The sequence below is a fragment of the Poecile atricapillus genome, chromosome 20, assembly GCF_030490865.1.
Source record: "Poecile atricapillus isolate bPoeAtr1 chromosome 20, bPoeAtr1.hap1, whole genome shotgun sequence".
NCBI lineage: Eukaryota > Metazoa > Chordata > Aves > Passeriformes > Paridae > Poecile > Poecile atricapillus.
This window is the reverse complement of record NC_081268.1, coordinates 6417199-6431277: the sequence shown is the minus strand read 5'-3', so window position 1 is coordinate 6431277 and position 14079 is coordinate 6417199. Positions and strand designations below refer to the sequence as shown.

At 42.1% G+C, this 14079-nt stretch overlaps 1 protein-coding gene across 3 annotated transcripts in view; it reads right to left on the bottom strand.

Moving 5' to 3' along the window:
* The window catches only part of DNM1 (dynamin 1), a 65124-nt gene that overhangs the window by 35290 nt on the left and 15755 nt on the right, over positions 1-14079 (bottom strand). For all 3 annotated transcript variants that reach the window (XM_058853814.1, XM_058853815.1, XM_058853816.1), the window contains exons 2-10: positions 6465-6538; positions 5774-5923; positions 5184-5387; positions 4578-4676; positions 3765-3925; positions 2752-2894; positions 2538-2673; positions 1273-1340; positions 131-269 (exon numbers count right to left, since the gene is read on the bottom strand). In XM_058853814.1, the coding sequence (XP_058709797.1) occupies positions 131-269; positions 1273-1340; positions 2538-2673; positions 2752-2894; positions 3765-3925; positions 4578-4676; positions 5184-5387; positions 5774-5923; positions 6465-6538 (1174 nt within the window). The remainder of the gene's footprint in view (positions 1-130; positions 270-1272; positions 1341-2537; positions 2674-2751; positions 2895-3764; positions 3926-4577; positions 4677-5183; positions 5388-5773; positions 5924-6464; positions 6539-14079) is intronic.

The window sequence follows — 14079 nt, the reverse complement described above, 5'->3', positions numbered from 1 at the left end:
GGTCTAGTCATGCTGAGGAGGTGGTGAAAACACCAAGTGTGGCTGCAGGCAAGTCCCTGCCCAGGTCACAATGCTGCGCCGCAGCCAGCGAGCAGGTGGAAGGTGCCAACTCCATGCTGCCTCTGGTTACCTTCTTGGTGCACTGTCTAACAGTATTGATTAACTCCGAAATGACCATGTCCACGCATTTCAGGCACGGTTCTTTAATCTTCTTCACCTGCTTTTTCACAATGGTCTCAAAGGCCATGTCAGGTGTGAAGAGACCGGTTCTAAACACCCAGGGTGGGGACAAGACAAGGCAGGAAGGGGAGAAGGGGCAAGGAGAATGTCACAGCGTTACACACACATCTTGGAGCAGGCACCGCCATCACCAAAACCCGGGACATTTGGGCTGGGAAGTGTCACATCCCCTGGACAAGCCCTGACTGAAGTGCATGAAAAATGAGGGGTGCTTGGCACTTGCAAGAAAGGAGGTGCTGAGGGAAAAATGGATCTTAGCTGGACAGCATAGCCAGGTCACCATTTCACCTCAGCCTAGGGGTGGGCAAGGGCTCACCCCTCCACAGTGTATTTGACCTCAGAGTTGTGCAGGAGATGAGACCTGCTCTGGAAGATTTTATTAATGGTTAGGACATTGACACATCTGATACTGATACCCTTTATCAGCTGGTGACTGACCAAGAGAAAGGTATGAAAAAAAATCTAGGTCAGTGTTTGTTCACATCCCTGTGTGCAGAAGGGCTCTGACAGGCACCTTCCCAAGAGCAGCACAACTCAGGGCTGAATTTTGTGACAACTTGCTTTCACACTGAAGGGAACACAAACCTGTTTGCTAACCATGTGGGGCCAGTGGGACCCTGGTGATGGGCACAGAAGTGCTCCCTCAGATCTGTAGGGGAGATGGGGCTCTGTACCAACTTGTTTTGAACAACTAACTGCTGGTTAATGTGAAAATCAATGTTTTAGTTTTAACTAAACAAAGGAGTAGCATGGGGTTGCATCCCTCTTCCTATCCTCTCACATGTAAAGGCCCAAGAAGGATGAAAAAGATGTCAAGTCACCCAGGCTTTTACCTTTTTAGGCTTCTGTGACTCATGGGAAAAGAAAGTAAACTCACTTGAATGACTGTCCCTATTCCCAGATTCAAGCCAGAGGTTATCCCTCCCTTTGGCTGACCTACCGTACCTCTGAAGTCTTCAACTCCATTTGGAAGGTCTAGAAGTATTTAACAAGGCTTTTCAGCCAGAGCTCTGCCTGGTGTGTGATACGTGCCTGATACCATGGATGTTCTTGATGGCGTAGCTGATCTCCCGCCGCAGCTCCTTCTCATCAAACTCCATCTGCACCAGGAGAGAATTCCATCAGAAACCTTCTGACCCTGATTTGCAGAGCAGGACACAGCAGCAGACTTTGCAGAGAAGAGGTCCCATGCCAGCACTCCCATGTGACACATGAGATCTTAGCTCAAGTGTTGGATGTAGAGTCCAGCCACAAAACTGCTGTGGCCAAAGCAGGACATCCTGGACACGCATGAACAGCTAAGGGCCTCCATTTACAGATGCCTCAGCTGCTCTTAAGGCACTTCTTTGAGATAAAGCACTAGGACTGAAGTGTTAGATGGCTTCCTAAAGCACATTGGTCTGCCTCACAACAGTTAGCATGAGATCTTGGTAGCTGATTTTTCAACAAACACCACAAATGGATAAAACATTTTGTGTGAATTGTAAATCTAATGCAAGGAAGGCTGTTTATTTCACTAGAAAGGCCTCATCTTATTCAAATGTGGAAAAAAGGAAGCAGAATGCAAAAAATACTGGAGCAGAAAGATCTGGCTCTCAAGTTTGTTCCAACTGGCATTAAAAAAAATATTTTCAGTACCCCTTCTTGATTAGGTTAGTGTACTTCACCATGCAAGAAAACTGTCTTTCAAGAAAAATCCTCTTCCAGTGTTAAGAGGGGAGTAGAGTTTCTCCACTGTTCCCACCTCTAGGCCATTGATAAGGGGCAGACAGAAGTAATCCCAGGTACACCTACAATTCTTTTTCCTGCTCCTTAGGTATCCAGGAGTCCAACTTTAGATCTAGTCTGATGCTCAGGATCAAGGAAGTCCAAGTTTCAGCATCATTCCTTCTATATGAAACTCAGTCATAGTAGCATTGACATAACATATCTGTGAGGGCATTCAGTCATTGATTTACCATTGGTTGTGTTAAAGTGATTTTTCACACTCAATTTAGCATTTAGGAATCGAGCCCAAAAACCACTGTCATTTAGCTCAGAGAAAGTTAAGTTCTGTCAGAAGAACAGGGACAAAGGGAAAAGTCAGCACAATGGGAAGGTCCCAACAAAGCAGACTAACAAGTGGGAAAAGGTGATAAAAGGGAAAACCATGAAACAAAGTAGCTGAAGAGAAAGTCTGCGGATGAAAGACCATAAAAGGAGTAAGGAGACGGACAGTCTCAGACTGTAGTCTGACCAAAGTAGTAACATGAAACAGGAAACAAGAAGTGTATCTCAGCAGCAAGGAGAAGCAGTACCTTCACCAGCTCGAAGGGGAAACGCTCATGGAATATGCGGTTGATCCGAGCTCCTCCTGACAGCTCATAGGTGTCAATTTGGTCTCCAGAGCCTTCAATGCGTTTCTCAAAGTCCACAGCAAACTGCTGGACCATCCTGAAAGAAAACCAAGAGCATGAAGTAGAACTCATTGCTGAGCAGTCCTTTCCAGGGAGGGACACTGAGGCCACTTACTGAAGCAGAGCTTTGGTCTTGCGAGCAGGGTCATCAGGGCGAAAGTTCTTGTATTCCTCCACCTCCTTCTCAATGGAGAGGAGCTGGCTCTGCAGCTTGTTCCGCAGCCCTGGCAGAGTGTCACGGATGTGGTTGGTCAATTGCTGCACAAGAAGAAGGTTTAAGATGACAATAAGCCTCTAGGTAGCTACTGGGAAGAGCTTGCTGCCTCCACACTACAAAAAAGATGAAAGCTCCTCTCTGTGTTCAGTTCTTCTGCATGGTCCTAACAAAATTTCTATCCCAGGACAAATACTAATTAGCTGAAGGTATTTCACCTCCTCAGCTCCTGCCTATTGCCCCCCTCTACTCTTGACCTTCAGTTCACTTTCTTGTCTGGTGCAAAACTCCCCTCCACACAAACCTGCTGACTCAAACCCAAGAATAAACTTCACATACAAGTATTAGCATTTGCTGTTTACGTGAGGGTAAAGACTATTCTGCCTTCAGATTAGTACATCAATGTGGTAGCAAAGCCCTTTTCTCAAAAAAAAAAAAAGGGTGAAAAGGCAAGGTGGAAGGAGTCAAAACTACTCATGAAGCACTAATAAGAGGGTTTCCAAAAAGTACAGCTGTGGGAAACTCCAGGTGAAAGATGAATATTTGAATAATGACAAATAGGAAAGAGACTCTCTTCACTTCATAGAGTATTTCAAAGCAACAGAGAGGGAAGCAAAAGTAAATTGCTACTGTATGAAAAATAGAGATAAGACAGCCTCACTAGATGGGAAATGACTATCAGTATCACATAAATACTATTAGGTACAGAAATCACCAGAATTTAGAAGATATCTTTTAACTTAGCCAGAAAGACCTTGCATCCTGGTAGTGTATATATCACAAACCAACTACTGAATTTGAAAGTGAAAGGATAAATCAGTGCTCTGCCTTTGGTGTGCAAGCTCCATTATAGGCCTCGGTGTGCTTCACAGCCAGTGACACCAAGGGCAGCAGTTCTTGACTGTGGACAGTACCTGGTTCAGTACTTTCTGCAGGAAGGGGGTTCCCATGCGATCAGCCATGTGTCTGTAGGCTGGGTGGGAGAGAAAAAACTTTCTCTCTGCAGCCAGAGCTGCCTGAATGTCCTTCTTGCCATCTATGTCCTTCTGACTTCTGTTGACCACACCAATGTAACCTGTGAGAGTTACACAGAGAGTTAGAAATCAGATGGCTGCAAGGATGTAAATAGAACTCAGACTTGAGAATGAGGTTGCTCAGCCAGCAGCATTACAAAAGGGGAACTCCAGTTAACATGGGCAATTGGAAGAGTTTAAAATTTCCTTGAATGTCCTAGGCTCTGTAAGCAGGACAAAAATGAGTATGGAACAGAGAATTATCTTATTTATTACTGTTCTCCTAACAGAAAGCTCACTCCAGTCTCATTTATTTCATACTCTCCTTTTATGAGTCCTTAGCACAGGTACTTTTGCCATGGCCACAGAATTATTTAATCTCTTTACTAGGGCAGTGAGGGGAGTATTTTAGACATCTTTCACAGCTTGCCTTAATGAAAGAAGCAAAGAGAAAGTAAAAATAAGAGCATAAGGCTGAGTTTCTGCAAGGACTACATATAAAGGTATAAATACCTAAAAAGTTCCTGTTAACAGCATGACTGAAACCTGTTTCCCAGCTTTTCTCACTTCTAGGCTGGAACAGAGATGGCTTAACCACAAGTCGTAAGAGATATTACAGGAAGGGGATCCACTGGAGGAAGAGGATGAGGCCAGGACACCTCACACAGGGAAAACAGAAGAAGTAGATCATGGACAAAGCATGAGGAAACATACCCCTACGGAGGGGAAGCAATTTGTTTTCTAATACATCTCGTGCATCAGTTCCTTCATCCATAAGATCCAGCTTGGTGATGACCCCAATGGTGCGTTGGCCTATGGAAAAAAAACCCACAAACATACTTGATCAGCAAACGACTCTTGTATTATTTTTCTCTGTTCACAGAGCTTACAGATTTCCCAACTTAGCTACCCGAGGGCTCTTAAAGTCACACATTACAGCTTCATCATGTACAAGAGGCTAGAAGAGCAAAACAGACAAAAATCAAGATCAGTTCTCAGTTGTAACCTGCTGAATGCAGAAGCTATGCCACAGCAGAAAAGGATTTTAGTGCATATTTTCCTAGTTCTTTCTAAGCCAAATGCAAACGCTTAAAAGAAAGGAAATTCTTCAACTCCTCAGAAATGGGGCTTAGACAAATGAAGAAAAGGGAGTAACAAAATTTCTACTACACCAACTGTTAATGCTCACTAATACCTCTCAGAAGAATTTTTGTTGGTGAAGATACATCCCAAGGCAACAGACAGCTAGTGGTCTAATCACAACCAAAGGAAAATCAGGCAACTGCCCAGTAATGCCAGGATAAATTAGGAGACATTTACCTTGAGGATCCACCTCCTTTGCAATCTTCAGGGCATCAGAATTGGCCAAATCAGAGTTGGCTGGGGATACTGCCAAGATGAGGCAGTTCTCTTTGGTCACAAACTGCATGAGCATGTCTCGGATCTGGAACTCGATGTCAGGGGGCTGATCCCCTACAGGGACTTTTGTCATACCCGGCAGATCCACCAAGGTCAGGTTCAGGACTAGACACAGGACACAGGAGTTAGCACAAGTGATTTTTTAAGTTAGGAATGTTCTGGTCTTGGTCTTTAAGTACCATCTGTAGTTAAAGTGACTTCAGTATATCACAGGGATAAGAGATGCACACACAAAAGCACACAAAGCTTTCTATTCCCTTCTTGTTATGGCTCAGTAAGAACTAGTTGCAGGCTGGTTCTACTGTGATTGTCACTGGTTTCATCACCCTTCCTTTAAATCACTTGTTTTTACACTGATCAGGAAAACAGCGCCCTCAAAGTCATTCCACATAGGCTACACTGAACGGGAAGGGAGGACAGTACTTTGTTTTCAGTTCACAATGGACTGGAGAGCCTTCTAGAAGAGTTGGTCCCTCTGCATTAGGACTCACCATGGGGAGAGTAGACTCGGAGATTGATGGGCACAGGGGAAATCCCTTTGTTGGAGCCAGTAACACGATCTGTTTCAGCCTCAATCTCCAAACGGACCTCCTCAAAATCGGTGAATTTCTTTCCTTTGCAGTGTAGGAACTCGCCATATTCTATTTAAACAGAAGCAGAGTCAGAAAGAGTCACTGAAATCAGAGAAACACTCAAAAGTGTGACAAAAACATCACATCCTGATGTCACAACAAAATGCAACTGGAGATATAAAGTCTGGGAAAGGCCTTTCCCGATAGAGTTTGCAGGTTGGAACAGAAGTTACTGCAGTCACATTTATGTGGTCAACATCTGAGATAATTCAGTTGAACCCAGCATCTTCACCCCCTTAGTTCACTACATTTTCATCAGGGTCATCTGGTTTTTAGGTGTTACCCACTCATTAGAGTCACAGCTGCATAGGCAGAGGAAAATTATGATGTATTTGCATGGAGCCCTGACTAATAAATTAAAACAAAAAAAACCACATTAAGAAGCATTTTGCTACTGAACACTTAATGCAACAGATGTTAAATGGGCAAAAAGGCTGCAGCTCATTTTTCCTCAGGAAAATTCTTATTTATTTTCTTCAGTGATCAAATAAGACTTTCCTGACTGAGACAGCAATCCAGCTGGACACACAGGGAAAGGGAGCTCACATACCTGTGCTGGCATTTACCAGCTGCAGGACCAGTGGGCGCCTGGTTACAATGCCAGATCCACGTGGCAGAAAGTCCCTGAAATGAAACAGGAAGTTTTGGATGAGTGATTGTTTCCTTCCCTTTTCACAGCTTTTCTGCTTCTATAAGTGTAGATGGATTCTAAGAGGGAGTCCCAGCTATGAGCACAAAAAGTTTAAGGCACTAAACACAAAGTGCCTCTCCTTGAGAAGGGCAAGAACTTGTTCTGAAGTAATTTATACTCACAGCAGAGTCCCTCTAATCATGTCTCTGACAGTAGTTTCTCCAGCTGAAGTTCCAAGTTAACTAACAAACCCATTTAATACAGCTGTCTGTACTTTGGAAAAAAATAATCTTTCAGAAAGAAAAGGGAAGTTGACATAGAGCCAAAGAACTAGCATGCCTCCTTTTGGCAAAAACAATTACACAAATTCACTCACACCCTGCACTTGGGGCTTGAGAAGACACCGCACTGTCCCAGTGTGTAAATACCATGTGATACAACTGAGAAAATAACCAGCAGCAAGAGGCTTGTCTCCACACAGGATCTCTCCTGGCTATAACTACTCAAGATACCAGTATTGCCAAGACAAAAGCAGCAGTTTCTTTCTGTATTTACAAGAATCCTGAATTTTTGTGTACTTCAAGTAATTTCAAGGGAAAGCAGCCTTACACTAACATTCTCCAAATGCTGACATAGCAGTCACAGCCCACCAGTTCTCCTTTGCTTTTCCTTTTTTTCCAATCCAAAGCTAGGCATGCTCACTGCATCTGCTGATGACCTTGCTGGTTTGTGGCTTGGTTTTCTAGTACTTGGCTATTCATCTTCAAGAGCCACTGAGCAGTTCTGAAAATATAATCAATTGCTTTCTCACCTACTGGGAGAAACATCACTTCAAAATATATGTTTCCTACAGCATGAACATAGTTTTCTCTGTTAAAAGAAGCCCTGCCTACACTGGCAGGGTTCTGGCAGACAATCCTCCTTCCCTTCATAGCTGTGGCAAGGAATAATTTTGTTGATTCGAGAGTAACTATTGACTCGGCTGAATGAGAAATCCAGGGCTCTCCACTTTGAGGTCTTCCTCTTACTCCTGCATGAACTTAAGACTGACAAAATCCATGAAGATGAGAAATGAGTCTCTGTTCCAACACACCAGACAAGGCCTTGAGCAGCTCTGTCTCAGCTCCTGGTTTGGCCACTCATTTCCTGTGTAACCCCATGGAAGTTATTCTGCTTCTCTGTATTTCCATTTTCTCAGCAATGGAAGTAATTCCCCATCTGTGGGAATGTTAGAATAACTTGGTAATATCAAAAACTGGAGACTAGGTTTAAGTGAAATGAGTGTAAGGAGGCACTATACATCCTCTAACACCTCAAATATCACCTGTTAATTATTAAGTCAGGGGTAATGGAGCCTCAGGTACAAATCTACCAGTTAAAATTAGACTGAATTCTCATTATTTTAGACTTTCCAGAAGTATAAACACTTAACTGGGGAATGTCTTTCATTTGATTTTCACATAATACAGCTCTAGCTTTTCCATTCCAGTGGGATTAACCCTGGAATCTTTGAGACACTGCATCATTCTAAGAGTTTTCTGCTGTCTCAGCTCCATTCCTATAGATGTCTGTGGCCAGTATGTGGAGAAGTCCTATCTTTGTATCAGTTGTTAGCATAACCAATCCATTTGAGCTCCACTGAATTATTTTGAACTTGAACCTGAGAAAAAGGAATCCTATCACTACAGATTCCCTTTCCAGCACACTAAGACAGTCCCCTAGTTATTGATTTCCAATTTGCAGTATCAAATCTTGCTTTACTGTAGAAAAAGGACCACTTGCATTTATAAGCATGAAATCAATAGGAAGCAAGATCCTATTCATGCTGCACTATGTTTTCCTGAATCTTTCTGCTTTGGTTAAAACCCCGATTTCTCTGCTGTCCTTATCATAGCTACTAAGAAAAAAAAATTCAAGACAGACGGAAGACCTATGACATTGGATTCCAGCATTATTTTAAAAAGATCCAATTTATTTGTTAACTCAAGTAGCTCCCAGGCTATTCCAAGGAAAAGCCACCAAGTCCTCTAGATGACAAGACAACAAATCCATAAGTCAAATTTCGTCACCTAAACCAATAATATTTAGCACTGCTCTAGTTCTGAGTGAAAATACACGATGCAAATCTGATCCCTAATATCAGAAAATGAATGCATGTTCTTACCCACAAACTATTGGGAGGTACACGCAGTTTAACTCTCAAATCTTCTCTACACTTGACTCCTATCAGAAGTTACAGCCAAAAAGCTTTATTAAAAAAACTCCTACAACTGATGCAATATCATCTCATTGTATCCATGTTATTTCCTATTCTTCATTTACTTTCTCTCTACGGTCTGTTGTAAAAACCCCTTCCTCCTTCTGCTCCAGCTAAGCCTTTCAAATCACAGAAACTAAAAAGTAGGGATTAGTAAATTTTGCAGGGAGCTGGCTGAGTGCCAAGGAGCAGGAAGGGAGAGTCCTGCCTGCCCCTCTTTCAAGGGGCACAAACTGCTGCTGCAAATAAATTACAACCACAGAGCACGTGTGGCACAGACAACATGCCCAGGACAGTCTGAGTTCACTTCAGAGCCTGAAGGAAGAGCTACACACACAGCTATTGCTCCAGAAAGAGAAGCTCAAAGTGATAACACCAAGCTGGAATCAAGAACACACCACACCAGGTAAAAACCACCACATGCCAAGTGACCTAGGCAGGCAAATGCAGAGAGGTTAAACTGGCTTATTCATTTCCAGCAGGGGAGATGTAAAAGAGCAAGGCTGAGGGAGTGTCATGGGGTGAAGAGGAAAGATGGAGTAAGTCTGAAGAGATAAAATGTTATAAAGGCTTTGAGTGCTGAGACAAGACAGGCTCCAGCATGACACCAAATCCTCATTACATACATCACTATACATGACTGTGCCTGAATTGTGTTACTCAGGTTGAGGCCACCAATCTCCTGTTTTTCCCCTTTCACTTTTTATTGTAAGAATTGGAAAGTCTTTTTTCTGTTGCTTTGTTTGTAGCACACAGAAGTGCACGACAACATTTGATTTCCTGTGCTTTAAAGCAGGAATACAACACTGTGCCACTCCTCCAGGCTAGGCTTCATCTAGAAAATACACGAAGTAGCAGCTAAAACAGACCTGTATTCAGGGAATATAAATACTTAATTTGCTTGTAGCTTTCTTAGCTATTGACTCAAAATTCTGAATCAAGATATTGAGATATTAGTTCTAGCAATGCAATTCCAAGCATTTTATCAAGGTTGAAAAACTAGGCTCAGATAACTACATTTCTCAAAACATTGCTTATTTCTATATATTTCCTACTTATTTTTTATTAACAACAGGCAGAGAGAGAACATCAAGGTAGACAAATTCTTGGTCTGACCAGAGACAGATCTCTTTTAAACCAAGGCAACAAAAAGAACCAAGGATGCAGATCTTGATGGGTCTCAGGCTGAAAGAGTTCAGGCAGGGAAGTGTCCCGAAAAGGCATTTATTGTTGTATTTTGCATTGCTCATTTCTGAAGTGCTTATACATGTTCTTGACTAGCTACCTTGGAGCAAGCACAATCACAGCATCCCTTCCAGTCTTATTACTATTTTCATATGCAGACCTGCATGAGAGTGCAGATTTGGGCTGAAAGCTGCATTCGCAATGTAGTAAAAAAAAAAATTGAAGGGAAGGGAACCAATCTAGCAGTTACTGTAGAGCAAAACTGAAACAAAATGCAAACACCGTGAAAACACATTAAAGCAATCTTGATGTCATGCAACAATACATTTATAATCAGGGCACTGGGAATTGGGGTTTCCTTAATTGTTTTGTTGGTTTGCTTGTTTGAAGTTTTTAACTAAAGCCAGACACTATATACAAAAAGCCTTCCTGCATTAGGTAACTTAGAATCCCATGAAACAAAAAGGTTATTAGTGGCTATTAGTGACCAAAAAAAACCACTTCTGCTCTACAAACAAGTTTTAGAATTCATTTAATGACTTGCACAGTACAGAGGATAAGAAGTTAAAAGTTTCGTCAACCAAAGACACTTTGCCCAGACTACTCATAAAACAAAGGAGATTGACAAACTGCTTGTACAAATCAACATAAAATGGAAAGGAAGCGAAGATAGATGCAATCAAAAAAGTAGGATATATACCCATATGGAAATCTTGGGATTACTTGAAGAGGCACACCCTGAAACTTTCAGTTATGTTTCTTGTGTTTATTCGCTTTTGCAACACTGAAGAAAATGTGACTGTCTGCTAAAAGATACTTAGATGAGCTAGCTACCTGCAGTAGGGGCACATTTGCGTCCCCACACACACACACAGTTTCCTCAGACCAAAGAATACTTGTTTACTCCTTTGGTCAAACACTTGATCTGATGATTTCCTATCAAATGAGATATTGAGATCTCCGGAGGAGGAACAAGTCTTTGAGCATCTCAGTGACTGTTAGGGGCATGTTGTGCCTGGTCCACCAGCTTTGCTGGAATAAATGCTCTCAATCCTCATAAGTACAAGACCAGTGATTGCATGAGCCAGTCTGTCCCTTCATGCTTTGCCAGAAGTGCCAGCTCACTGCTTTAGGTTTGTGCTCTAAGGCTTAGAGATTCCTGTAACATTTACAGTGCTGTTTCATTCCAGCAATGTGGTATTTACAAACCTCTCTGACCCTGTAGCTATGATATCAGAAGTGATAACCACAACTTCCTAAGAGGGAAGGGCAAGAACGGCATCCCCACACATCAGCTCAGGCTGCAACTGCTTCTCCATAGATTCTCTTCCACTGCAAATATGAGCATCATTTATTCCCTCTTTCCACCAAATTCAAGTTTTGCACCCTCTCCATCCACCGGCAACCTGTATTTCTGAAAGAACTTTAAGTCAAAGCTTTTCCATGCATGATTATTGTCTTCACTGAAGTTGCAACAGAACTATTCAGCAGCCAAAACCAGAATAGAGCCCATGGTACCATCTCTTGTTCTACATGGAAGACAGACCAAATGCTTGCTTTCCCTGTCTCCAGAGAAGTTGGAAGGCTCAGATAGCTGTTTGTAGAGGGCTCTGAAATACAAATCTAGGCCTAGTCTAGTCAAGTTAACACAGCATTGTCGCAGTCAATAGTTTGCTAGACTTTTGAGATTCTTGAATTAGAATGCATTAGAGAACATAAAGCCTCAATTAAAGAGCCAAAACAGCAGTTTATGAAGACATAAAAGTAGTTGCAAAGAACAGAAGGGAACACCAGCATCTGATCATTTAATTTCAATTTGATTTCTTATTAAACATCTACAGACAAATAGGGTATTAAGGGATGTGATTAATCCCCAGCTTGGATTGTATTAGTTTCAGAAAATTAAAATTCACACAGCCTCCATAATTTCACATGGCTGTTTGTATTTTAATTCCAGTATTTGTAGCTTCCTGTGTTCTGATGGTGCCTGGGGACAGCAATTCAATCAGAAATGCACTGCACAAAGCACTATGCCAATACACCACAAGAAATACAGTTCTGTCCCTATGGATTTTACTGTCTGGTTACACAGTTCAGACCTGCTCCTGCTTAAGCTTCAAACCATTTTCATCTGTCAAGGCTTATAATTGATCGTTCATCATTCTCACACATCCAGATCAAGAGTTCCTCCCTAGCTCTTGATGACACAGTGCTTTACAAGAACCCCAAGCCAATCTAGGGGTATTGGTATCTTTGACATATAATTCTTCTCATCACTGTGCCCATCAGCAACATTCACATCTTCATATGGGCTGCATTCTCTGGACAGCTTATGCATTTCTCTGAACAGCCCTTCATCTCACAGCACTTTTATTTTCAAACATGTTACTTCAGCACATGAAAATGAATTCTTAACACACAGGTTGACACCAATGGGGCATATTAACCACACACTAAAAATATTTACTATTAATCGTATTGACTTCTAAAACCAAAGTAGCTACAAAAGTAGCTCACAAGCTCAGTAAGAGCTTTGTACTTCTTGGTCACTAACTCCTGGTGCTCCCTCAAAACACACATCACATAGTTCTACCACAAGGAAGAAAGATGCAGGACTGCCCTTGGAGCACCTTCCTGGTCTGATCCTTCAAGCAATATACAAATACATGCGTAAGCAATTCCAAAACTTTGGTGTGGGGCAAGAACAAGCACATATTTGTTCTTTCCCCTGTCACCCAGCAGGTTGCCAAGAGGGCAGATTCAGAGTTTCCTGCTAACTTGGTTGGCTCTGTGAGCTCTCCTCTTGCCTGAGCCAAAGCACTTCTCAACTAAAAAAAAAGCTAGACAGGCAAGAGGAACAACAGGCATTAAAAACAGGTGCATTATGAACAAAAACATCCATCAACCTGCTATTTTGTTTTCATCTGCTCTAAGCTTTCATATTCCTTTCATACTGCATCACTAGCTTGGACATCAGTCATACAGACTCATAATCATACAGTAAGTCTTGTTCCTAGTTAAGCCATGCTTTTTTTTCCATTAAGCACCTTTAGATAACTTTAAGCCAGAGAATCTGTGTTATTTATCAGCCAATCTCCACAGCACAAGTATGCCTAGTCCTGTCCCACCAGTGACCAAGAGCAATTCCATAAACACTCAGCATAATGTAACTTCTTAGGATGCAATTGGTACTGGCCACACAATGGATACATATAGATATAAAGATCTATTGTAAGTACACCATTTTCCAGTATACTGGCAATATTATTGTGCACAATGATTCATTATTCAAGAAAACAATTGTGAAAAATAAAGACAGGCAATAGTTCTTGAGTGTCATCATAATATACATGTTAGAAGAAACAAAAAATTAAAGAGAAGGCTTCCCACTGCCTTGTACCTTGAGTTTCTATTTACAATAGTGCAGAGGGAGGTTAACACTATTGTGCTGGATTGGAACACTTACAATTGCTTTGTTAAATAGTTCTGACCCTCAAACAACCTCTCCAACACCTGGCCACTTCTCCCCAGTACAGCTCCCAAAGTCAGTAAGCAAAAGGACCGAGCAGCCTCTCAAGTGTGGACATTTGTTGTGCTTAAGGGGAGTTCCCAGAGACCGTCCTAGAAAATGTAGAGGTGCTGCCCAAACAGGGAAAAACACAAGTGCCAGTATAAGCTGAATAGATTTATAACATAATACTGGATAATTTGCAAACACGAGTCAGAGAGGGTAGAGAATAAAGCAGAAAGTAACTTCTGAAGTTGGCACCTTCTCCCAGTCTGCCTCAAGCTGTTCTATTCCTTTGTGCAGAATTGCACCCGATAGCAGCACAGGGCCCAGCAAGTGAGGGATGTTCTGCCCAAGGTTTTGTGCAGACTGAGGCACTGAGGTCTTCAAGCACGAAAGAACAGCAACTATGCTAGTTCAGTGTAATAAGTAAATGTAGCAATAGTAGTATTACATGTTCACACCACATCCTGCTCCAGAACTGACATGATTCTCACCACAAGAATCCCCTTTGCTGTGTTTCCTGCACCTCTTTCACCACTGACAAGGATATGCCACGTTCTGGAGCTCTCCTGTATCTTTTC